Here is a 24,196-nt window from a genome sequence, read left to right on the forward strand (position 1 = left end):
GTCGTGTTCAAGTATGAGCCAGAATATCTTCCGAAATTGTGCAGATTAGTCTATTTTTAGAATTAGAAAATGTAATAATATGTCCGGTGTTACTAAATAAAAGGAAAGCATATAATAGTGAAAGAGTGCAAATCCAAAATGTCCCCTGTACCAGTTATCAGCATCTTTAACAAATGTCTGTTTGCATGACCTTCGGTAACAGTGACACCCTCTAAACATTTTGTATCAGTCTGTTGACAATTTCTGCCACTTTTCAGTTGTCATCCAGTCAAGCTTAAACAAGTTTTGAGGAGTTCTTCTTGTAATGTCAGATTTAATGGGATATATGTCAGGTCTCATTGCTGGCCAATCCATCATTTCCTTTTTAACTTTTTTTTTTTTTTGTTCTGTTGGCTGTGTGCTTGTGGTTGATGGCCCTGTTAAAAGATTTGAGACCTGTGGCTCAAACTTGGTGTTTTTATGCTTGGCAACACATTTTTCTCCAAAAGGAATTTGTGATCTTCTGACTTCATCATTCAGCGGATACATTTAACACCTCCATTACCAAAGGCAGCAAAGCACTCCCGCAGAAAAATACAACTGCCACCATATTTTCCTGTATGTAGGATGATCTTTTCATTATGGACTTCATTTCATAGCTTGTAAAGAAACTGATACACTGTATTCCCAGAGTTCTGCTTCAGTTTAATCTGTCCAAAGAACAAAGACTATAGTTTTGTTCTAAAGCACCACTCTTCCTTCAGGTCAGCCTGGAGCTCTGCAGAGGTCTTGTATAGTGTTTTTCTTAATCCTCACCAGTCTTCAGACTTCTCTGAGTTTCTGCAGTGTGAAGTAGGGCTGCAGCTATTGATTATTTTAGTAATAAAGTATTCTATTGATTATTCTGGTGATTAATTTAATTTTATTAATTTACTTAAGCTTAATTTAACAGTTATACCTGACAGAGAAAATGATAAGTCAGTTTAATGAACAACCAATTCAACTCCTCTTAAAATAAACATTTTTATTGGCAGACTTTGGTAGCCTAACTTAATTGGTAGCTGCTTCTTTAAAGAAAATGAGTCCATTTAAGTGGCGTTGGCATAATCTGGATAATTTTAAAGTTGACAAAAACAGATGACCACAAAAATTAAAACATATTGCCATATTAGGCCTGAATAGGCTTAAAAGAAGTTTCTGTTGGAAGTATTTTAGACATAGGATGAGCAGGTTAGGTGAATTGGAAACTTTATCATTGTCCAGATTAGGGATGTACGGATCCACAATTTTTCACTTCCGATCCCGATACCTGAATTTGGATATTTGCTGATACTGATACTTTTCCAATCTGATACCAGAGCTCTGTTTGCTTTAATGTTCAACTACAATTTGCCAGAAGGTGTATCTTATGTTATTGTGTATGGGGGCTACAGATAACGCTGACCAGGACTGTAAAAGTGGAACTACTGCTTTTAAACTGTTTGAATCCAAAATGGAACATTCAGGGCTTGAGGAGACGGTATATAGTTTGAGCAAAAATGTGAAAATACCGTTTGAAAGTTGTTGCATACTGTATGAAAGATCAGGCTATAATCAGAGCGTCTTCTTAATCTACTTATCATGATCCATGTTGTTTTAGTTTTTGATGATCTATTTGCTTAATATCCAAAACATTTCGGACACCTCCTTGATGTTCCCCTTTCTCTCTTTCTCTCTAGTTGAATATGAACAGTGCTCCAACCTTCATGCATTTCCCGGCTAAGGGAAAGCCAAAGAGGGCGGATACGTTTGACCTGCAAAGGATCGGTTTTGCTTCAGAGCAGCTAGCCAAGTGGATTGCAGATCGCACAGACGTCCAGGTATGGCACACACAGAAATTCATGATGGATACAAATATCATTAATATGTACCTTAGTTCACCTATACTCATGGTGTCTCAAGAGGAGTCAACAGCTGTTTCAGAATTGTTGTGAAAATAATTCTGTTTTCTCTTGATACACCTTTGTTTGCTGCATTTTTATTGTCAAATGGAATGCCTTTTAAGTCATGGTGCCAAGAAAAGAGTAGTCCCTTCTCCCTCACATTTCTCCAGTTTTCTGCTAAATTATTGTCCAGTGAGTCCAGCAGTCCAATAATAACACCATTATTTCCCCTATAGTTTGTCTCTAATATTACTTTTTTATGTCACTCTGTTCAACAGCAGTCATAATCTGAGAGCACTACACACAGCATGTTGAGTCATAAGACAAACACTTACGACCGAGTGGCACCTCTGTACACATTTACAAAATGTCCTTTGGCACACCTATGTATTTTTTCACGAGGATTCAAGTTGTGAAAACAACAAGGTGATCAGACCAGTATTTTTTGAGAAATCAGTAATTTTTGAAAACAAGCCTGTTTATGTCGCACTTCCACAATAAGTGCCTGTATTTCAACATAAAAGCCTGTGAGGTTGCTGCAGACCTGAGAGAATTCATCAGTCTGTCCACCTCTAACATCTCAGACAGCAGATTCAAATCTGGACTAGGGCTGAAACGATTTTGGCTTTGTTTAAAGTTGTAGTACATACACCAGACCTGTATGTGGCGCTGTAATGCTCCCACCAAAAACACAGAAGAAGACCATAGCGCTAATCAATGTAACAGGCGATGCTACAGGTTTGCAAAGCCACACGCTGAGTAAAATAATGCCTTTTAAGAGAAAGGGTCCGCACGGATTATCTGAAACGGATTTATTGCGCATCTACAATGAAGCAGTGTGTTTGAATATATTTAAAAAAAACAAACACGTTTTGCTCCACTGGCCATTCTCCACCTCCGCAGATGAAGCGAAAGGACGTGCACTTTAAATGAGTAATGTTTAATGATAAAAAAAAAAGCTTTAATTCAGATTTGGTAAGAGTTTTTATCAACAGACAGCTTTTGTGGAAACGCTGCATTCCACAGCTGTTTTTCAAAGGCTGTGTTATTCGCCAAGTATCCACAGAAAACAAAGAATGTGACTTTGGTTTGAGCTACACTCTGTATGGCATGTATAAATATACACTAAACACTAAATAAATCACAGTAATAAAAAGTGCAAATGAAATATGCAGTAGTAAGTCCCTTCGGCTGCTCCCTTGTTTGCACTCGGGGTCGCCACAGCAAATCCAAGGTGGATCTGCATGTTGAATTGGCACAGGTTTTACGGCGGATGCCCTTCCTGACACAACTCCACATTACATGGAGAAATGTGACAGGGTGGGATTTGAACCCGGAACCTTCTGCACTGAAACCAAGTGCATTCACCACTTGGCCACCACCCCTGCTGCAAATGAAATATGCAATAAGAAGGAAAAAAAGAATGCGCTGTCCGCAGACTGAAGATTTCACAGACTGGCTGGGCTTATGGTTCGGCAAAGCTCTAAAACTCTTAATATGAAAAAATTAATAACCTGGCAAAACAGAGAGAGGGAACACCGTAAACTTAAAAATGTGCATGATGGCACAGCAACATTGTGCCACTGCTTTAGGGCGAGCCCTGCCACTACTGATATTGTTTAAAAACACAAAGGTACTTTTTATCCGATTACTCGATTAATAAAATAATCGATTTCAAAAATATTTGATAGCTGCAGCCCTAATCTGGACATTTTCTAAAGTACAAACGACCACATCTAGAACCTGTGGTTCCCCACGGGTCAACGTCCTAGTTAAAGTATAATTTTGGCCAGGCAATGGAAAACCGCAGAAGAACACCCCCACATTATTTCATCCGATTGATTTGAAAGACTCCATCCTATTGCACTTTGAACTCCACTCTATTATGGTTGTACATGTGACAAAATAGGACTGTGACGTAGGATTCCACAGGAGTGCATTGCAAAATACTAAAACTAAAGGACATCACAAATGCTCAAGGTGTCATGGATCACAAAGCCCACTATTCGGATCGGATATTTTTTTTTTTTTAAGTCATGGATCAGATCATTTTCTGGTCAGCCAAAAAAAAAGGCAGATATTGCTTTGCTTTCCATTTTGAGAAAGAACTGATGAAAACGAGGAACTTTTGCCTGTGATCCTGAATGAAAAATGAAAAATACATAATTGTTGCAATAAAGTGCAGTCTGGTTTGTATCGGTGAATAAAAGACATAGATGAGGATTTTCTTTGATCAAAACATCAAATCTAGGCTTGCATCTCAGATGTATCTCCTGGAAATTTGTATAAACCTTCAGGTCTTCTTTTTAAGATAAGGTACATCTGAGATACAAGCCTAGATTTGATGTTTTGGTGAAAGAAAACCCTCCTCTGTACCACTTCATCATGAAGCTGTATAAGTGGGGATACAAAATGCAAAACATGCACTATGCACAAATTCTCCAATCACAGCCACAGAAGCCTATAACGTCTTCTGGGTTGTCTCTGTGTCTTGGTGGCTTTCCTCACTCTTCTCCTTCTTGCACAGTTACAGTTTTTGAGAACTGTCTACTCCATACAGATTTTACCATAAAGTGTCATACTGTGTGTATTTTATCATAAAAATAAACTCAGACACATATTTAGTGATTTAGAAATGTTCATGTATCCATCCCTTGACTTGTCTGAAGTAAACTGATTATTTACACGTATTTTACCAAAGTTGCCCATCATCTTGGCTTTTATATTTTAAATTCATTTAAATCAAGTCGTAGAGATTTGCTTTGAGTTTGAGTTTATGGAAGATAATTTTAGAAATGTTTATATTGAGAAGCCTGATTTACTTTTTGTATTTGAAATGGCCTATAATGTATATGTGTGTGTGTGTGTGTGTGTACACAGTACAGGTATTATGTTAAACTCTGTCAGATAAATCAATAATCCTTTAAATCTAGTGTCTTTGTTGTATTATTTCTGATTACATTTTTAACATGAAATATTTTTGGGTAATTTTAAACATTTTACAAAATTGAAAATTCAGGCTTTGTTTTTAATGACCTCTCACAGCCCACTTTAAAGTGCCTTCTTGGCCCTAAAGGGGTCATTCTGCTGTGTAGTTTTTTACTCACTAATGATTGCCCAGAATGTCAAGAGTACTAAAGAGAAAATTTTAGTCCAAAGTGTTCAGTCATCCATCAACACTTCAATCTTGGCTATAAATTCCAAGTAATCCCCTTGGTTTGTGTCCCTGAATACACAGTCCTGGCAATGTTAAAGTAGCTCAGCCTCTGGACACCAGATGGCTAGAGCGAGATGAAGATGTAATCCATCTTACTGAAAGGTTTGTCCAAATTGTGCAAGCCGTCTCTCGCTGTTTATCCCAGCACTTGTGTGTCCATTGTTTCTTGCTGAATCAGCAGGCTTCAACATCCAGCACTTAATTAGGAAAATGTCGCCAGTTGCTGCCATTTTCAGATGCCCCCCTTTATCATCCTTTGTCACATATGGGAGAGAATCTCACTTTTCCTTTATCCAAAATATTTCCCAGCAGTTTCCTCTCAAAACCTGTTATGGAAAACTTTAACATTGTCTAAAATCTTTTCACTTTTACAACTTTGATGCTGTGGCTTTCAAAATAAAAATCTCTGCTCCTTTTATTGAACATCACAGTCAGGAAAAGGTGTTATCAGCTTTAGCTTTCCACATTTCACTTACTACCTGCAGCACCGAACACCAGAAAATTATAGAGCGATATTGTGATACAGTGCTTTTTGAGAATCTTAGCTGAGCTAGGCTTTCTCTCCTGTATTGCATAGTTTTAAGAATATATGTTCTTTATATCTACTATATTTTACACACACACACACACACATATATATATATATATATATATATATATATATATATATATATATATATATATATATATAGACACACACACCCACACACACACACACACACACAATAAAAACAGAATACAATGATTTGCTAATCCTCTTCAACCTGTAGTCAATTGAATACACCACAAAGACAAGATATTTAATGTAAAAACTGATAGACTTTTTTGTTTTTGTGCAAATATTTGCTCATTTTGAAATGGATGCCTGCAACACATTTCAAAAAAGCTGGGACAGGGGCAAAAAATGACTAGGAAAGTTGATGAATGCTCAAAGAACACTTGTTTGGAACATTCCACAGGTGAACAGGTTAATTGGACACAGGTGAGTGTCATGATTGAACATATAAAAGGAGCATCCCCAAAAGGCTCAGCTGTTCACAAGCAAACATGGGGCAAGGATCTCCACTTTGTGAACAACTGTGTGAAAAAATAGTCCAACAGTTTAAGAACAATGCTTCTCAATGTTCAATTACAAGGAATTAGGGATTCCATCATCTGCAGTCTATAATGTAATCAGAAGTTTCAGAGAATCTGGAGAACTTTCTACACGTAAGCGGCAAGGCCGAAAACCAACATTGAATGCCCGTGACCTTCTATCCCTCATGCGGCACTGCATTAAAAACTGACATCATTGTGTAAAGGATCTTACCGCGTGGGCTCAGGAACACTTCAGAAAACCATTGTCAATTAACAGTTCGTTGCTACATCTACAAGTGCAAGTTAAAACTCTCCATGCAAAAAAAACATACATCAACAACATCCAGAAATGCCGCCACCTTCTCTGGGCCTGAGCACATTTGAAATGGACAGACGCAAAGTGGAAAAGTGTGCTGTGGTCTGATGAGTCCACAATTCAAATTGTTTTTGGAAATCATGGACGTTGTGTCCTCCGGACAAAATAAGAAAAAGACCATCCAGATTGTTACCAGTGCAAAGTTCGAAAGCCAGCATCTGTGATGGTATGGGGGGGTGTTAGTGCCCATGGCACGGGCAACTTACACATCTGTGATGGCACCATCAATGCTGAAAGGTACATCCAGGTTTTTGAGCAACACATGCTGCCATCCAAGCAATGTCTTTTTCAGGGATGTTCCTGCTTATTTCAGCAAGACAATGTCAACCCACATTCTGCCCGTGTTACAACAGTGTGGCTTCGTAGTAAAAGAGTGCGGGTACTAGACTGGCCTGCCTGCAGTCCGTACGTGTCACCCATTGAAAATGTGTGGAGCATTATAAAGCACAAAATATGACAGTGGAGACCCCGGACTGTTGAACAACTGAAGTCATCTATCAAGCAGGAATGGAAAAGAATTCCACCTACAAAGCTTCAGCAGTTAGTGTCCTCAGTTCCCAAACGCTTATTGAGTGTTTGTAGAAGGAAAGGTAACACAGTGGTAAACATACCACTGTCCCAGCTTTTTTGAAACCTGTTGCAGGCATCCATTTCAAAATGAGCAAATATTTGCACAAAAACAATAAAGTTTATCAGTTTGAACATTAAATATCTTGTCTTGTGGTGTATTCAATTAAATATAGGTTGGACACCAACGCAATGGAGATGAAATAAGACAGCCAAAATGTTCTTGGAATGTACAGTAGACTATTGGTATTGAGTCAATGGTTTTAACAGAAGTATTACCTTAAGGTTGGAGGAGCTATGGTCATTTGTGCACATAGTGCCTCAGTTTTCAGAGCCTATCAATAATTGATTCAACAAAATATGAGGAAATGAATCATTGCAATCCAAATCATCACTTTTTCAGCAAATTTTCTTTTGACAAATTGGGGGATTCACTGACATGAACATTTCCATGTCAGTGAATCTCTTTGACTTCATTTCCACCATTTATAAGGAAATACACACAATATAGTAAAGCTGTCAGAAGAAGGCAGTTCTTTAAAAACTGGGATGCCACCAGAACACCTAGACACCACTGAAGGAGTTATAGATTTGTGTCGCTGTTATTGGACAAGTTGCAACTTTTTTTCTTGTTTGTTTTTCCTGTTTGATTGTGGTGAGTGTTGTTGCAGTTCATAAATTTGTTTTAATGATTTTTTGCTCTGAGACTACTGGTCAGGATGGTTGCAATTTATGTGTGATATTATTGACAATAACTTACTTGGCCATGATCTATCAGTGTTGTACTGCATTAATACAGTGATATTGGTACATGTAGTTGCATGGAAGTGCATACTCGTCTGTGTACCCCCCGTGCATATTTTTTTTCATGTAGTTACATATTCAGCCTTCTCGATAAATGTCTGAGTAATAGGCTAATGTTCTAGAGGACACCGAGCTCCACAGGTGGCTGCAGAGCAGCGTGATTTGGTGATGCATCCCAAAATCTTTTTGACATGTGACGAATGACCAAGTGCAACTTGTGATAAGTGCATAGTGATCCTCAGACCACCTAAAGCCAAGGACAAACCAGCAGGGGGTCTTGTACCTATCATATTTATTTATTTTTTTAACCACACACTGTGTAGTCTTCATCATGCTCCACCACACATTTTTCTTTTATTTTTTCTTTTCTTTTTTTTACTGCTTTTTGGGAATTTGCTCTTTGATAGTTATCTGTGGTACCTGGAAATTTAAATTTATTCCTGTTTAGTTGCGGATGGGGCTACACCTCTGTGTGGGACCTTACAACTTCATTGTGATCACAGAATGCCATTAAACAGCAGTGTATTAACATATTGAAAACAGTACTTCTTACCACTTTGTTTTTCCAAATATGTGAAAATATCCATTTAAAATGAAACATTTTCTAGACTTTATTTTTGATTTTGTTTGAATATGCTTAAAATAGTGTAGAGTCTTGAGGTGCATCAGCTCCCACTGTGTAATTAGACAGTTTTATGTTAGTAATTGTTTGTCTTTTGTTAGTTCATAGAGATAGAGTGCAAAAAAGAATTTTCAAGAAAGCAAAAAACTTTGACAAGCAAGTTTATCCTAGAAAATCTCATTTTAAGAATATATATTTAAGAAATTATTGCTAATTTTAAACTACATGGTGAAGACAAGAGCACTCCTTGGATTCAAATATTTATAATTATAATATCAAAAGTCACATGAATAATTTTACAGTTTTGGTAACAACAGTTGCAGAAACTCGTTTCTTTCTCTTTTGCAGATTCTTCTTCAAAATTGTACAATTATTCATGTAACTTTTGATATTATAAATATTTGAAACCAAGGAGTGTTTTTGTGTTCACCCCGTAAATTGTACCAGTTTCAAGCTACAACAGTGTTTTACATTAAATCTCAACAGAGGATCAAGTTTTTTTTGTATGTTCAGACTGACACCACTTTTCAGTTAAAAAAAATCATGAAATTACATGAATTTAAGTTTGTCTCACTCACTCATCTTCAACTGCTTACTTCAGTTAAGGGTCACTGGGGCTGGAGCCTATCCCAGCAGTACTAGGGCGTGAGGCAGCGTAAACCCCGGACAGCTCGCCAGTTTGTCGCAGGACAAACACATTCACACCCGCACCCACACCTACGGACAATGTCAATATTCCAGTCCACCTAACCTGCATTTCTTTGGATGTGTGAGGAAACCCACCCAGAGGAAACCCACTCAAACACGGGGAGAACATGCAAACTCCGCACACAAAAGCCACAGGTGGGAATTAATCCCCTAACCTTCTTGATGTGAGCCAACAGTGCTAACCACTAAGCCACCGTGCTGCCCTAGTTTAAGTTTGAATTAATCTATTTGTATTCATTCTTACGGCTTCACATTACACATTATTAAGAGAACCGTGCACTGATCTACACAACAAATAGCAGAATCTTAAGTTAATTATAACTGCACAAAACTGCATGGATAATTATTTCTTTGATTGTGTAGCACTAGTTTCTTCAGTTTTAGCTTGTTCTAGTTTTAAGGCACATTAAGGTCTTAAGGTGGCAAGATTTCTAAGCAAGTTTAAAAATTTCTAGCTAGGCAAAATTTGCTTACCCCAATGGAGGATTTTTTTTTTTCTCAAAACAAGCAAATTTGAACAAATTTAAGTTGTTTGGCTTATTTTTAGGACAGTTTTTGAAATGTAGTAAATATTTTGTATATGTGTTCCTAGTGTTTCTGCTTTGTGTTTGCCGCACCATTTTAGGGGACAGTAATGTTGGACACACTGTGACTTGGGCCCCCTGGTTTTCAGCCTAGACAAACTTGTGCATTAATCCCCCTAGTTATTGATTTGATCCAAGCAAGAGTTGCCCAGATTTCTTCCTTTGAATGGCCTACATTAATCCGGATGGATGTCTACATGCCAAAAGTAAATACTGATTGCTCTAAAATTATAAGTACTATATTATTTTCACACTATACCATGAGTGCAGCTTTTACACATCTGTTCTATGCAGTTTGTTAATTATGTCAAAATATAATTTCACACTCTTATGTGACCCTGTATTTTAGAAACTCTTAAGTATTTTGATCCCATTTTTTGGAAGGTGCTTGGGAGCCATTAGCTTTTCATCCAAGTGGAGCAGCCCAGTACCACAGATGAGAAGAACATTATTTTCTGCTCTGTTGTTCAGGATTAGTTTATATGGCATGAATTCAAATTATTCAAATTAGCCTTCTTGGCTTTGACTGGGGCACCGAAAGGTTGAAGAATGAAATTTGTGTTAAAATGCTATGAGAATACAGCATTACTGCAAAATGTAGATATTCTGATTTGCTTTGTTTTTTTCCTCTTGTCATTTCCTGCAGATTCGTGTCTTCCGTCCTCCTAATTATTCAGGAACGATTGCTTTGGCTCTGTTAGTTTCCCTGGTTGGAGGTCTGTTATATCTCAGAAGGAACAACTTGGAATTCATATACAACAAGACGGGATGGGCCATGGCTGCACTGGTATGACACACAGAATGCTGGCTGGCCGTGTTAATGCACTTGGAAAGTGCATACTCTCTTAAGAATACCCATCGTTTTTAGCATGTAATGAGACTGAGTTTAGAACTCATTCATTGAAGTAAAGCACAGTGTATACTGCATGATGATAATGGGACAAATATGTGTTATGCCAAGATCCTAGAGAAATGTACACCATATTACAGCATGTTTAAAGCAACTGTGACGTGAGACTGCAGCGCAGTAGTTTGTCGACGTACCAGTTTTCTGCAATCCAACCAGTGTCGTAATTCCTGTATTGCATCATAACATGCATTGGGTGGTGTTACATATTTGTTGTTACAAGAAGCAATGTCGGGGTGCACAGGAGTGTGCGCACACACATTTTCACTTAAGCAAAACATGAGAAGCCAAAAAAAAAAGAAAATAGATGTAAGATGAGGTAAATTTTATTGATCCCACAGTGGGGAAAATCACTTGTTGCAGCGGGAAGAGCCATACAGTAGTATTAAGAAAAGAAAATTATTTACTTTAAAGAAAGGTGACTAAAGTATATTGCAAGTTTGCTGGTGGGTGCATAAATACTAATGTGAACAGATTACGTGAAAAACTGAGTATAAGTGAGTTTATATATGTATAAGAATGTATAGATATGGTAAAAGTATTGCATAGGATACATTGCACAGTTGTGCATGTGATGAAGCACAAAAGGTGGCAGAAGACGTAGTTAACTGTGCAAAATCAGCAGGTGGTATGGTGCTAAAATCATTTTGAGGAATTATACAGTCTGGCTGCAGTTGGAATAAATGACATGCAGAGGCGTTCTGTTTTTCACCAAGGGTGCAGCAATGTATTACTGAAGGAGTTGCTTAAGGCTCCTGCAGCCTTGTGTAAGGGGTCAGAGGGGCTGTAATGTAATGTAATGATACACTGACCCACTGCCAGAGTTTCAACTAAGTCAGCCAGACTTGCATATAGAATTTATGTGAGCTGGAGATGCACATTTCCAATGTTTGAAATCACAAAAAGAAAGATTGGCGATTAACAAAACAAAAATCTACACACCTTGAAAGGACCAAACATCCAAGGTGTGCGGATAAAGGTAGGACAGACCCCAGATTGGCTGTGGAGAGGAAAAAATAGGAGGAGGCAAAAAAAAAAAAAAAAAAAGCACAGCACTTGAAATGCTAATGCATGCATGCCATCTATAATTTGTTCCCAGTGATTGATTTGATTGACTGACTGATTGATTCCTACCTCAGGCACGTATCTCGTATCTCATGTATTTTGTAGTAAAATGTATTTTCTTTTTTGTTATTATCCATCTGTCCCTCTCAGTTTAACACATTCTATCTGCATTTATCTGGTCACAGTGCATGAACTAATCAAATGTAGGAACTAATTAATCAAACCAAACAAATTGCATTTTTGTGCACACACAGTAATTATTCCAGTGATGCATATAGCGTAATAAAACATGGCCTTGCTATGTAATTTTTCTTTCTGTTGCTCTGCACCACAGATGAGACAACAGCGTTTCACACAGGTGTTGCAGCGCTGTAGCTCACAGCATTCTTTGCAACAGTGCACAGAGCAGATTGTGGCAGTCTCCATATCATGCACGCTTTGTTGTACACCTGCTCTGCATTACGTTGATACGCTTATAGAGCACAATCACATATTTTCCTGTAGTCTGTGGCTCAATCCACAACATGAGTTGGTTTTCTGTGCATCTTAATAATTTTACATTGCTACATTTATATTATATTATGTTATATTATGTTTCTACGTTTGATGTTCGTCATGTTTTGCTTACCGCCTCTTTTGTCTCTCACTTTCAGTGTGTGGTTTTTGCGATGACATCTGGTCAAATGTGGAATCACATCAGAGGTCCACCCTACGCCCACAAGAACCCCCAGAATGGACAAGTGGTATGAACCTTAGATTTATGGCTTCCTCGCTCTTCTATTTCTAAAATACACGTGACATATAACTTTGATGTGATTAACTGTCTCATTCTAGTTCCTTACCACATTTTCTTTGTAGTTTCTTATCTCCTTTAATTATCTGTTGACTTTGGTCTTGAATGATTTATCTGTTGATGCGCGAGTGTCTGTCTGTGTTGTTGGAAAATTGGAACGTATCACTGTGGTTTGATTGCGTGACCCCACAGGTCAGTCACCTTCAGCCCTTTTGGTCTGTCGTGTTCCTCCACATAAGAAAGTCGTGCTATGCAAACAGAACAAAGTGGACATTGACGTTGCTGTTGTTGTCGTCAAAGCCACAGTCCCACACTGGCAGCTTTTAGTTAATGGAGGGCGCTCGACTCCCACCGTAGAATATGGATGAGGTGATAACTGATGGACGTCTGAAATTATTGTTGCTGCTACTTTAGTTTTTTATTATTATTATTATTATTATTATTATTGTTTGTTACTGTTCAAAGCTATAAAACAAGCACAGGTTAGTAATAACAGATTTTACTGTACTATCTTCTACTTTGTTTTTTCCTGCACATATTCTTTCACTGTTGTGCAGTAACTCTTACCTCTCAAGAACACCGGACAAATCTGAGATGTCACATAAGTAAATGGTAAACATAGATGGACTGCATTTATATAGCGCTTTTCCATCTATATCACAAGCACAAAGCCCTTTACAATGATGCCTTACATTCACCAATTCACACAGACACACTCGCACACTGATGTCAGGGTGCTGCCATGCAAGGCGGTCACTTCACACCGGGAGCAACTGGGGATTAAGTATCTTGCTCAAGGGTCCATACTGATTGTCTGGCCAGACAGGGGTTTGAACCGAGGATCCTCTGGTCTGAAGCCCGCTACTGGACCAGTACCTCCCCACATTTTTCTTTCATCCACAGCACATCTTCATACCCCACCAAGTGCTTATCAGAAGCACAGTGCTGTGTTGCACATTTGTGCTTCTACAGTGGGTCAGTATTCTAAATAGTTACATTCTCCTCTTTCTTGTCTGTTTTCATTGTGTTTGTTATTTCCTCATGTGTTGTACTGCAGCCTACAAGCAAAGCTTTTCAGGCCAGATTGAAAGACATGGATTCATTATCAGCTGATAAATACTTTAGCAGCTCAGCCTCACTTCCTGTGACCCACTCATGATTGTGTCAGAGGTTTCCCAGAAATGAAATATTCTTTTTGATGTGAAATGAAGATTTTGATTTTCAACCTCTTGATTGCTTACTTCAGTGGCAGTGCAAAGCTTTTTAGCCAAAGTTTGTCAATTAACACGAACAGAAAATCACTCACTATAGCTTTTGTGACTTGAAAATGAAATAACTGAGGGTAGAAACTAGAGTGTTCAGTCCATCAGGCAGATGGTTTGTCTGTCTGCATGTTGCATCATTTTTACAAACCACCTGCATGTGAGCTTTGTCAGGCCACCTCCACTTAGGGATGAAACAAAAACCATCTGTTCTCACTTTATGTGGGGAAATGGGCAGATGCATTTTGCATTTTTTTTTTTCCATCATTATAAGATTTTTGTCATTACTGGTGGGTTGCAACCCTCCATGGCTGAAATAGTGTCCGTAACATTCAGTATGGATGTAGAACCAAAAAAAAGTGTACCTGGTTAACTGATGCTGCCATGCAGCCAACCAAAAGACACATAAGTGTTGCACAGGTGTTGGAACGTAGGCATTGGAATGTTAAGTTGTGGCTTTATTACAGATTTCACCCTCCACAGTCAACAGGAGCAGCCTTAGACTTGGTCCAAAAAAAAAACTTAGCAACTCCCTATTTACATTTGTTCTCTGAGTCTAATTTGGCCACAGTGTATTTAATGGTAGTGTTTCAGCATTAACCCAATCTACGACATGGTAATATTACACACTGTGGCCAGTTTAAGCTTAAAAAGGGAGGGCAGTGTACAAACCATGCTTTAATGTCTGCACCATTCAAATTGTTCAGTTGTAGTACCCACAGATTAAAGTTTCAGGTTAGTAACTGTGACAGCATTGTATTTAATGTAAACAGCCAACCTTGAACCTTCGTGTTCATGCGTGAACTTTGTCACGCCTGTCGATTGCGTCATTTGCTGGTAAGCAGCCTTTGTGTGAGGTCGTGTGTAGTATGCTTGGCAGATTTTCATTGCAAGGAAAAAGACGGAGCGACTGGAGCAGCGCTACTGCATCAAATTTTGCCAGAAACTGGGCGACAGCCAGGTGGAAACCTGTGGGATGCCCAGAGCATTGTCACTGAAAGCCTTCAGAATCTTCCGAATGGTTTCCACCTGGCTGTTGCCCAGTTTCTGGCAAAATTTGATGCGGTGCTGCTCCAGTTGTTCCGTCTTTTTCCTTGCAGTGAAAATCCGCCGAGCGCACTACACACGACCTCACACAAAGGCTGCTTACCAGCAAATGACGCAATCGACAGGCGTGAAAAAGTTCACGCGTGCGCACGAAGGATCAAGGTTGGCTGATACAAGCACACTTGATTCAAATCCATCATGTTTTTGCAAAAAATAAAAAGGTCCAATACTTTTCTAACAGACCTCATATACGAGGGCTGTCAATAAAGTATAGGTCCTTTTTATTTTTTTCAAAAACTATATGGATTTCATTCATATGTTTTTACATCAGACATGCTTGAACCCTCTTGCGCATGCGTGAGTTTTTCCACGCCTGTCGGTGACGTCATTCACCTGTGAGCACTCCTTGTGGGAGGAGTCGTCCAGCCCCTCGTCGGAATTCCTTTGTCTGAGAAGTTGCTGAGAGACTGGCGCTTTGTTTGATCAAAATTTTTTCTAAACCTGTGAGGCACATCGAAGTGGACACGGTTCAAAAAATTAAGCTGGTTTTCAGTGAAAATTTTAACGGCTGATGAGAGATTTTCACGTGATACTGTCGCTTTAAGGACTTCCAACACAGCGGGACGTCGCGCAGCGCTCCGAGGTGCCGTCGTCAGCCTGTTTCAAGCTGAAAACCTCCACATTTCAGGCTCTATTGATCCAGGACGTCGTGAGAGAACAGAGAAGTTTCAGAAGAAGTCGGTTTCAGCATTTTATCCGGATATTCCACTGTTAAAGGAGATTTTTTTAATGAAAGACGTGCGGACGGGTCCGCGCGTCGGGACGCAGCCGGCGCGGTGCGGCGGCACAGGAAAAACACCTCCGTGTTGATAACCATTTGTAAAATCCAGGCGGCTTTTGATGGCTTTCAGTGGAGTGAGTATATGAGAAATTGTTTAACAGCTGGACATGTTCCAACTTGTCCTTAAGGCTTCCAACAGAGGTGTTTTTCCTGTGGCGGAGCATCGCAGCGGCTGCGAGCCGACGCTGCAATCCGCCCGCACGTCTTTCATTAAAAAAAATCTCCTTTAACAGTGGAATATCCGGATAAAATGCTGAAACCGACTTCTTCTGAAACTTCTCTGTTCTCTCATGACGTCCTGGATCAATAGAGCCTGAAATGTGGAGGTTTTCAGCTTGAAACAGGCTGACGATGGTGCCTGGGAGCGCTGCACGACGTCCCGCTGTGTTGGAAGTCCTTAAAGCGACAGTATCACCTCAAAATCTCTAATCAGCCGTTAAAAGAGGAGGAGGCGACTGCGTGTCACCAGCTGGACATGCCAGAACATGTCCTGTGAGGCTTCATCACGGTGTTGCTTTGCGCCATGCGGCTCCACCGCGACGTGCGGAATTCCTCCACTCCTCTTTCCATGACAAAAACTCCTGTAACAGTGGAATGTGCCGTTCATTTCCAAACTGGACGCTGTGTTTTATCCGGGACGTCCTCTGACTAGCACAGGAATTGCGGAAGACATGGACATCAGCACTTTTTCGGCACATTGAGACAGACGTGCGGAGGAATTCCGCGCGTCGCGGTGGAGCCGCATGGCGCAAAGCCACACTGTGATGAAGCCTCACAGGACATGTTCTGGCATGTCCAGGCTCATCCACAATTTCTCGGTTAGTAACACGACTGAAAACCCACCGACAGCCGTCTGAAAGCCATCTCAAAGCCGTCCTGTGAGACCAACACGGAGGTGGTTTTGTCCCGCGCCATGAACGGCACGGTGGCGCATCCGTCTGCTTTTCTTTCAATGAAAAAAACTCCTTTAACAGTGTAATGTGCTGAAAAAGTGCTGATGTCCACGCCTTTTTCCTTTTTTGTGGAAGTCAGATGACGTCCCGGATCAAGAAAACCTTCACGTTGGAAATGATCTGGTTGATTCAGCCTGTCAATCGGCGCTGGGAGCGCGGCGCGCTCTCAACAGTTGAGGGTCGTCCTTAAAGCGGCAGTAACACTCCTTAATCTGTGTAATCCCCACAGAATCGTCCCTGAAAGCCATATTAATTTTCCGAACGGTGTCCACCTGGAGGTCTCTCACAGTTTCTGGAAAAAATTTGATGCAGCAAAGCTCCAAATCGTTCAGGCATTTATTCGCAATAAAAAAATGAGAGGGGTGGACCAGTGCTCACACAAAGCCTGCTCACAGGCGAATGAGGCAACCGACAGGCGTGAAAAAACTCACGCATGCGCGCGAAGGTTCAAGCTTGGCTGATGCAATCACACGTGATTCAAATCCATATGGTTTTTGCAAAAAATAAAAAGGTCCGATACTTTTTGGACAGACCTCGTATAAACCTGAGTAAAGCATACGCAGACTTGAAACGTCTGAAGAAAGAAGAAAAGAAAAATAAACATAAAATATAACCAAATGAAAGCAATATGTCAATAGTGTAAAAAAAAAAAAGAAATATATAAGAACATAGGAGCAAAATAGGTTGCATATAAAACAAAGAGAAACGTACATACAAAACTGGATATTTCCGTGGCAGTGGATATTGCACAGAAAACAAATATTACACTCATTTCAAGTGTAACATGTGACATGGCTATTTGGTTCCAGTGGTTCTGTATCACTAGCATGAGTCGCAGCTGGCTCATACTATTCAAAATAAATAATAAATTTTAATATTGCAGCATCGAATATCTGCTTGCCCCTTTCCCCACATGAATTAAGTGGTGACACACAAAAGAATAAGATAGGCACAATGACAATAACCGTGACAAATGCCGCCAAAAATGGTGTCTACACCAACTGGAGGGACAGTAACAACGAAGGTGAAGAGAAAGAAAAAAAAAAAAAATAGGTGGGTACAGTGGTTTTAATAATCCTAGAAAGGTGCAGTTTTACATGAGTTACAATTCCTCATCACACAGTCTGAGTTACATGGATGTTTGTGGGAAATCTGTAAATCTATGTATGTGCATGCAAACAAATGACGTGCCCACTACAGTTTGCCAGAAGCAACATGGGTGGCTTGAGACTAGATTTGATGAGTTTTCTTCTGTTTCATAAAATCTTTCTCCACCCTGAAGGTGAGAGTGGTGGTTCAACAGAGAAGAAAAACTGCACAATGCACAATTTCTCCAGTCAAAGCTGAAAAAGGCTGTAACTCCTTTCGGCGTAGGTTTGGGTGGCTTGGTGGAACTCATTCGTTTCCTTCTTGCATGGTAGCCAGTGGTGGGCACAGCTAACCAAAAAGTTAACGCCGATGACCATTAATCCGATAACTGAAAAGTTATCTTTTATGAGGCTAAACCGATGAACTACAAAAAAAATTATCTTTATTACAGATAACCGGTAATTTTTAGTATTGATACGGACGCGACCACATCAGATTTCACTGTCAGCCTCTTATAAACCAGTTTCACTTTCACTTTTCACGGCTGGGTAAATTCAAGGATCACAAACACATAAGAATGAATAAAAAAATAAAACCCCAAACACTGTGATCATCTTTCAAAAGCAGTAAAACACAGTATTAGAAGTCACAGTTTATCTCAGTATTAGATACATCGTCATTTACGAACTAAAAAGCTGCTGCTTTTTTCACACGCTTTGAACTTTGCAGCTCAAACAACTGAAATACGTTCATTAATGCATTGACTGGCAGAGTAAAAGACACGTAGTAAATATAAATTCTTACCCTTAGTTTCAGTGGGATTCATCTGAATAAATAATCCACAGAAAGCGTCTCTTTTTTTTTTAATCAAAAACCATGTCTAAACATGAAGAAAAGTCCCTCTGTACTCACAGCTGCGCTGTGAGAGCTCCTCTCCCCCAACGAGTCTTGGCGATTAAATTATATTATTAAATTATATCTGCCAGAAAGAAATAAAATAAAATAATGTTAAAGTTAGTCCTTTTTGTTTTGTGTCAAACGGACTCACTCACTGTAACGTCCAAAGTGAACCTGAACTGCACTATCCACAATGCTCCGTGCATCGACCGGCCAATCACATTTTGCGCTTAATGATGTTGTCATCAACAAGCGACAGGCAGCCAGTCTGCTACAAACAACAGATGGACTAAAATGTTCGATGTTAGGGTTTACAAATGTTTTTTACCGTTAAACTTTGTTCACTTTACCAGCAAAAATAATGTTATCGGACTGACAGTTATCGGAACGATATTTAAGATAATTGGTCCGATGATGGTTTTAAAACTTATCTGAAAAGTTAATCCACTAGCGAAAACATTAGCTTCGATAATTATCTGTTATCGGGTTAGCTGAACTGTGCCCACCACTGCTGATAACTGAGTATTTCAAATCAAATCAATTTTATTTATATAGCGCCAAATCACAACAAACAGTTGCCCCAAGGCGCTTTATATTGTAAGGCAAAGCCATACAATAATTACGGAAAAACCCCAACGGTCAAAACGACCCCCTGTGAGCAAGCACTTGGCAACAGAGGGAAGGAAAAACTCCCTTTTAACAGGAAGAAACCTCCAGCAGAACCAGGCTCAGGGAGGGGCAGTCTTCTGCTGGGACTGGTTGGGGCTGAGGGAAAGAACCATGAAAAAGACATGCTGTGGAGGGGAGCAGAGATCAATCACTAATGATTAAATGCAGAGTGGTGCATACAGAGCAAAAAGAGAAAGAAACAGTCAGTGCATCATGGGAACCCCCCAGCAGTCTAAGTCTATAGCAGCATAACTAAGGGATGGTTCAGGGTCACCTGATCCAGCCCTAACTATAAGCTTTAGCAAAAATGAAAGTTTTAAGCCTAATCTTAAAAGTAGAGAGGGTGTCTGTCTCCCTGATCCGAATTGGGAGCTGGTTCCAGAGGAGAGGAGCCTAAAAGCTGAAGGCTCTGCCTCCCATTCTACTCTTACAAACCCTAGGAACTACAAGTAAGCCTGCAGTCTGAGAGCGAAGCGCTCTATTGGGGTGATATGGTACTATGAGGTCCCTAAGATAAGATGGGACCTGATTATTCAAAACTTTATAAGTAAGAAGAAGAATTTTAAATTCTATTCTAGAATTAACAGGAAGCCAATGAAGAGAAGCCAATATGGGTGAGATATACTCTCTCCTTCTAGTCCCTGTCAGTACTCTAGCTGCAGCATTTTGAATTAACTGAAGGCTTTTCAGGGAACTTTTAGGACAACCTGATAATAATGAATTACAATAGTCCAGCCTAGAGGAAATAAATGCATGAATTAGTTTTTCAGCATCACTCTGAGACAAGACCTTTCTAATTTTAGAGATATTGCGCAAATGCAAAAAAGCAGTCCTACATATTTGTTTAATATGCGCATTGAATGACATATCCTGATCAAAAATGACTCCAAGATTTCTCACAGTATTACTAGAGGTCAGGGTAATGCCATCCAGAGTAAGGATCTGGTTAGACACCATGTTTCTAAGATTTGTGGGGCCAAGTACAATAACTTCAGTTTTATCTGAGTTTAAAAGCAGGAAATTAGAGGTCATCCATGTCTTTATGTCTGTAAGACAGTCCTGCAGTTTAGCTAATTGGTGTGTGTCCTCTGGCTTCATGGATAGATAAAGCTGGGTATCATCTGCGTAACAATGAAAATTTAAGCAATGCTGTCTAATAATACTGCCTAAGGGAAGCATGTATAAAGTGAATAAAATTGGTCCTAGCACAGAACCTTGTGGAACTCCATAATTAACCTTAGTCTGTGAAGAAGACTCCCCATTTACATGAACAAATTGTAATCTATTAGATAAATATGATTCAAAGCACCGCAGCGCAGTGCCTTTAATACCTATGGCATGCTCTAATCTCTGTAATAAAATTTTATGGTCAGCAGTATCAAAAGCAGCACTGAAGTCTAACAGAACAAGCACAGAGATGAGTCCACTAATAAAGATAGATTGATCATATTTAAAATCGAAGCATTAATTAATGGTAGGGCTTCCTTGAGCAGCCTGGTAGGAATGGGGTCGAATAGACATGTTGATGGTTTGGAGGAAGTAACTAATGAAAATAACTCAGACAGAACAATCAGAGAGAAAGAGTCTAACCAAATACCGGCATCACTGAAAGCAGCCAAAGAGAACGATATGTCTTTGGGATGGTTATGAGTAATTTTTTCTCTAATAGTTAAACTTTTATTAGCAAAGAAAGTCATGAAGTCATTACTAGTTAAAGTTAAAGGAATACTCGGATCAATAGAGCTCTGACTCTTTGTCAGCCTGGCATACAGTGCTGAAAAGAAACCTGGGGTTGTTCTTATTTTCTTCAATTAGTGATGAGTAGTAAGATGTCCTAGCTTTACGGAGGGCTTTTTTATAGAGCAACAGACTCTTTTTCCAGGCTAAGTGAAGATCTTCTAAATTAGTGAGACGCCATTTCCTCTCCAACTTACGGGTTATCTGCTTTAAGCTGCAAGTTTGTGAGTTATACCACGGAGTCAGGCACTTCTGATTTAAGGCTCTCTTTTTCAGAGGAGCTACAGCATCCAAAGTTGTCCTCAATGAGGATATAAAACTATTGACAAGATAATCTATCTCACTCACAGAGTTTAGGTAGCTACTCTGCCCTGTGTTGGTATATGGCATTGGAGAACATAAAGAAGGAATCATATCCTTAAACCTAGTTACAGCCCTTTCTGAAAGACTTCTACTGTAATGAAACTTATTCCCCACTGCTGGGTAGTCCATCAGAGTAAATGTAAATGTTATTAAGAAATGATCAGACAGAAGGGGGTTTTCAGGGAATACTGTTAAGTCTTCAATTTCCATACCATAAGTCAGAACAATATCTAAGGTATGATTAAAGTGGTGGGTGGACTCATTTACATTTTGAGCAAAGCCAGTCGAGTCTAATAATAGATTAAATGCAGTGTTGAGGCTGTCATTCTCAGCATCTGTGTGGATGTTAAAATCGCCCACTATAATTATCTTATCTGAGCTAAGCACTAAGTCAGACAAAAGGTCTGAAAATTCACAGAGAAACTCACAGTAACGACCAGGTGGACGATAGATAACAACAAATAAAACTGGTTTTTGGGACTTCCAATTTGGATGGACAAGACTAAGAGTCAAGCTTTCAAATGAATTAAAGCTCTGTCTGGGTTTTTGATTAATTAATAAGCTGGAGTGGAAGATTGCTGCTAATCCTCCGCCTCGGCCCGTGCTATGAGTGTTCTGGCAGTTAGTGTGACTCGGGGGTGTTGACTCATTTAAACTAACATATTCATCCTGCTGTAACCAGGTTTCTGTAAGGCAGAATAAATCAATATGTTGATCAATTATTATATCATTTATTTATTATTATCATTATCATGTAATGAGGGGATGGCAGGGGGAGAGAAGCTGCAGAGAGGTGTGTAAGACTACAACTCTGCTTCCTGGTCCCAACCCTGGATAGTCACGATATTTGATAACTGCCATCTGTAGACCAATTTACTACACAGTGCCATGTTGTGTGCATGTCTTAAGGATGGGTGTAAATTCATTACAAGACAAGTTATGTCCGCCAAGGACGTAATAACTTCATAAAAATGTAAAATGTGTGCAAGCCCTTTGATACCCCACCATTTGTGCGAGTATGAGTTTGTGTGTGAAAGTCTATTTGATTGGTGTGTAACCTGTGCTAAGGTTTTTTTTTTTCTTTCTTTTAATTTTAATTTCAGTTCTGGACTGAAGGTCCAGTGGGCTTATACTGTGGGTTACCTGTCCTTTGGCAGCATCATTGTCACCATGTGTAAACATCTTCTTAGAGACCACTGAATCAGTGAAGCTGAAATTTGTTGTGCTTCTCCCTATCCATGAGGACACCAAAGTTTATTTGAGACATTCTGATCAGATTTCAAATATTGCCACCATGGTGGCCATCCTGAAAATTGCATATATGGTGATTTGTCAGCCATTTATGTAGAATTTAAGGTGAACTTTGCAACATGGGTAGCAATCAGTGTGCCCAAAAATGAAATCTGATGTTTTTTGCAAATTTTTAGCTCACCTGGACCAAAGGTCCAGTGGGCTTATGTCGTGGGTTGCCTGTCTTTCAGCTGCGGCAGCGTGTGTAAACATCTTCTCCAAAACTGCTGATCCAGTGAGGCTGAAACTTGGCATAAATGTTCCATCCTATAAGGACACCAAAGTTTGTTTGAAACATTCCAATCCGATGTCAAACATGGCTACCATGGCGGCCCTATTTAAAATGCCACTTTGAGCCATTGGTCAGCAGTTTGTAAAGATTTTAAGCCAAAATTTGATACAAGGATAGCAAGTCAGTAGTTCCAAAACATAGCCGCCAGATTTTCAAGATTTTTTTATTTATTTATTTGTTTATTTTTACCTTGAGACAACCTTTGGAGTTTGGCCATGCCCACTTTTCTAGCTGAAACTGTGATGTGTCATCCATGTGAGCTAGAGTGCATGTGGCACTATTTATTTATTTATTTTTGTAATCCTTCATTTTCTTTTTTTGCCAGCTTTTTCTACCATGTGTTTCTTCCTCTTCTCATTCTTTTATGTTCCCATTTCATCTGTCCTGTACCCCTTCTCATTCTGTCCTCCTTTTCATACTTCACATCCTTCTGTCTTTGATTTCCAGTACGGCCTTTTTCTTCATCTTCATGGCTTTTCCTGTAATACCCCCTTGTCATTCGCTGACACCTCTGTCCATTGTTGCACAGTGTAATAGCCCTGATATGTGCTGTTAGCTACTTTGAAGCGATTAGTGCACTCCTTTTCATCTGCTGCTACTTTACTCTTTCTTCCGTGCCCTGTCTTTCGTAATGACCGAGTAGAGCCAGGAGGGCGGCATTAATGATTTGACCTGCAGTAGCCAAGTGTTGAAACAGCATTTTGGAATAAAGACAAATTAATTACCTAACTGTGGGGAGCAATAGCCATAGGCATCAAGTTGAGTTAAAATGCAAAGGTGAGTGGATCATGAAATATTTATTACAAGTATGCAGAAAACAAATTGAGAGGCAGTAAGGCTCAACCCTTAGGCTTGAGACTTGTGGTTGTTTATACAAATTTGAAGAATCATGGTTTACGGTTTTAGTATGATGCAATAGCAGCTTTTGGGACAAGTGAAGGTTGCAGCTGGAAATTAAACCGTCTATTTCCGTCAAAGGCATAAATGTCCTGTGTGTTTGTGCTGTTTAGAGGTGCCTGTAGCACACACCACCTAACTCGCCACTATCCACAACAGACGCATCTCACCACGGTTTGTTGAGTGTTTTGGTGTTCAGAACACTCACCGCTCAACTTCAGTCATCACTAACACACCA

At 39.5% G+C, this 24,196-nt stretch overlaps 1 protein-coding gene across 1 annotated transcript in view; it reads left to right on the forward strand.

Annotated features, from left to right (window-relative positions):
- The window catches only part of tusc3 (tumor suppressor candidate 3), a 344,078-nt gene that overhangs the window by 232,980 nt on the left and 86,902 nt on the right, over positions 1-24,196 (forward strand). The window contains exons 4-6 of the mRNA XM_034188079.1: positions 1,698-1,838; positions 10,503-10,643; positions 12,482-12,571. Of these exons, the coding sequence (XP_034043970.1) occupies positions 1,698-1,838; positions 10,503-10,643; positions 12,482-12,571 (372 nt within the window). The remainder of the gene's footprint in view (positions 1-1,697; positions 1,839-10,502; positions 10,644-12,481; positions 12,572-24,196) is intronic.

Source organism: Thalassophryne amazonica, chromosome 15, assembly GCF_902500255.1.
Source record: "Thalassophryne amazonica chromosome 15, fThaAma1.1, whole genome shotgun sequence".
Classification (NCBI taxonomy): Eukaryota; Metazoa; Chordata; class Actinopteri; order Batrachoidiformes; family Batrachoididae; genus Thalassophryne; species Thalassophryne amazonica.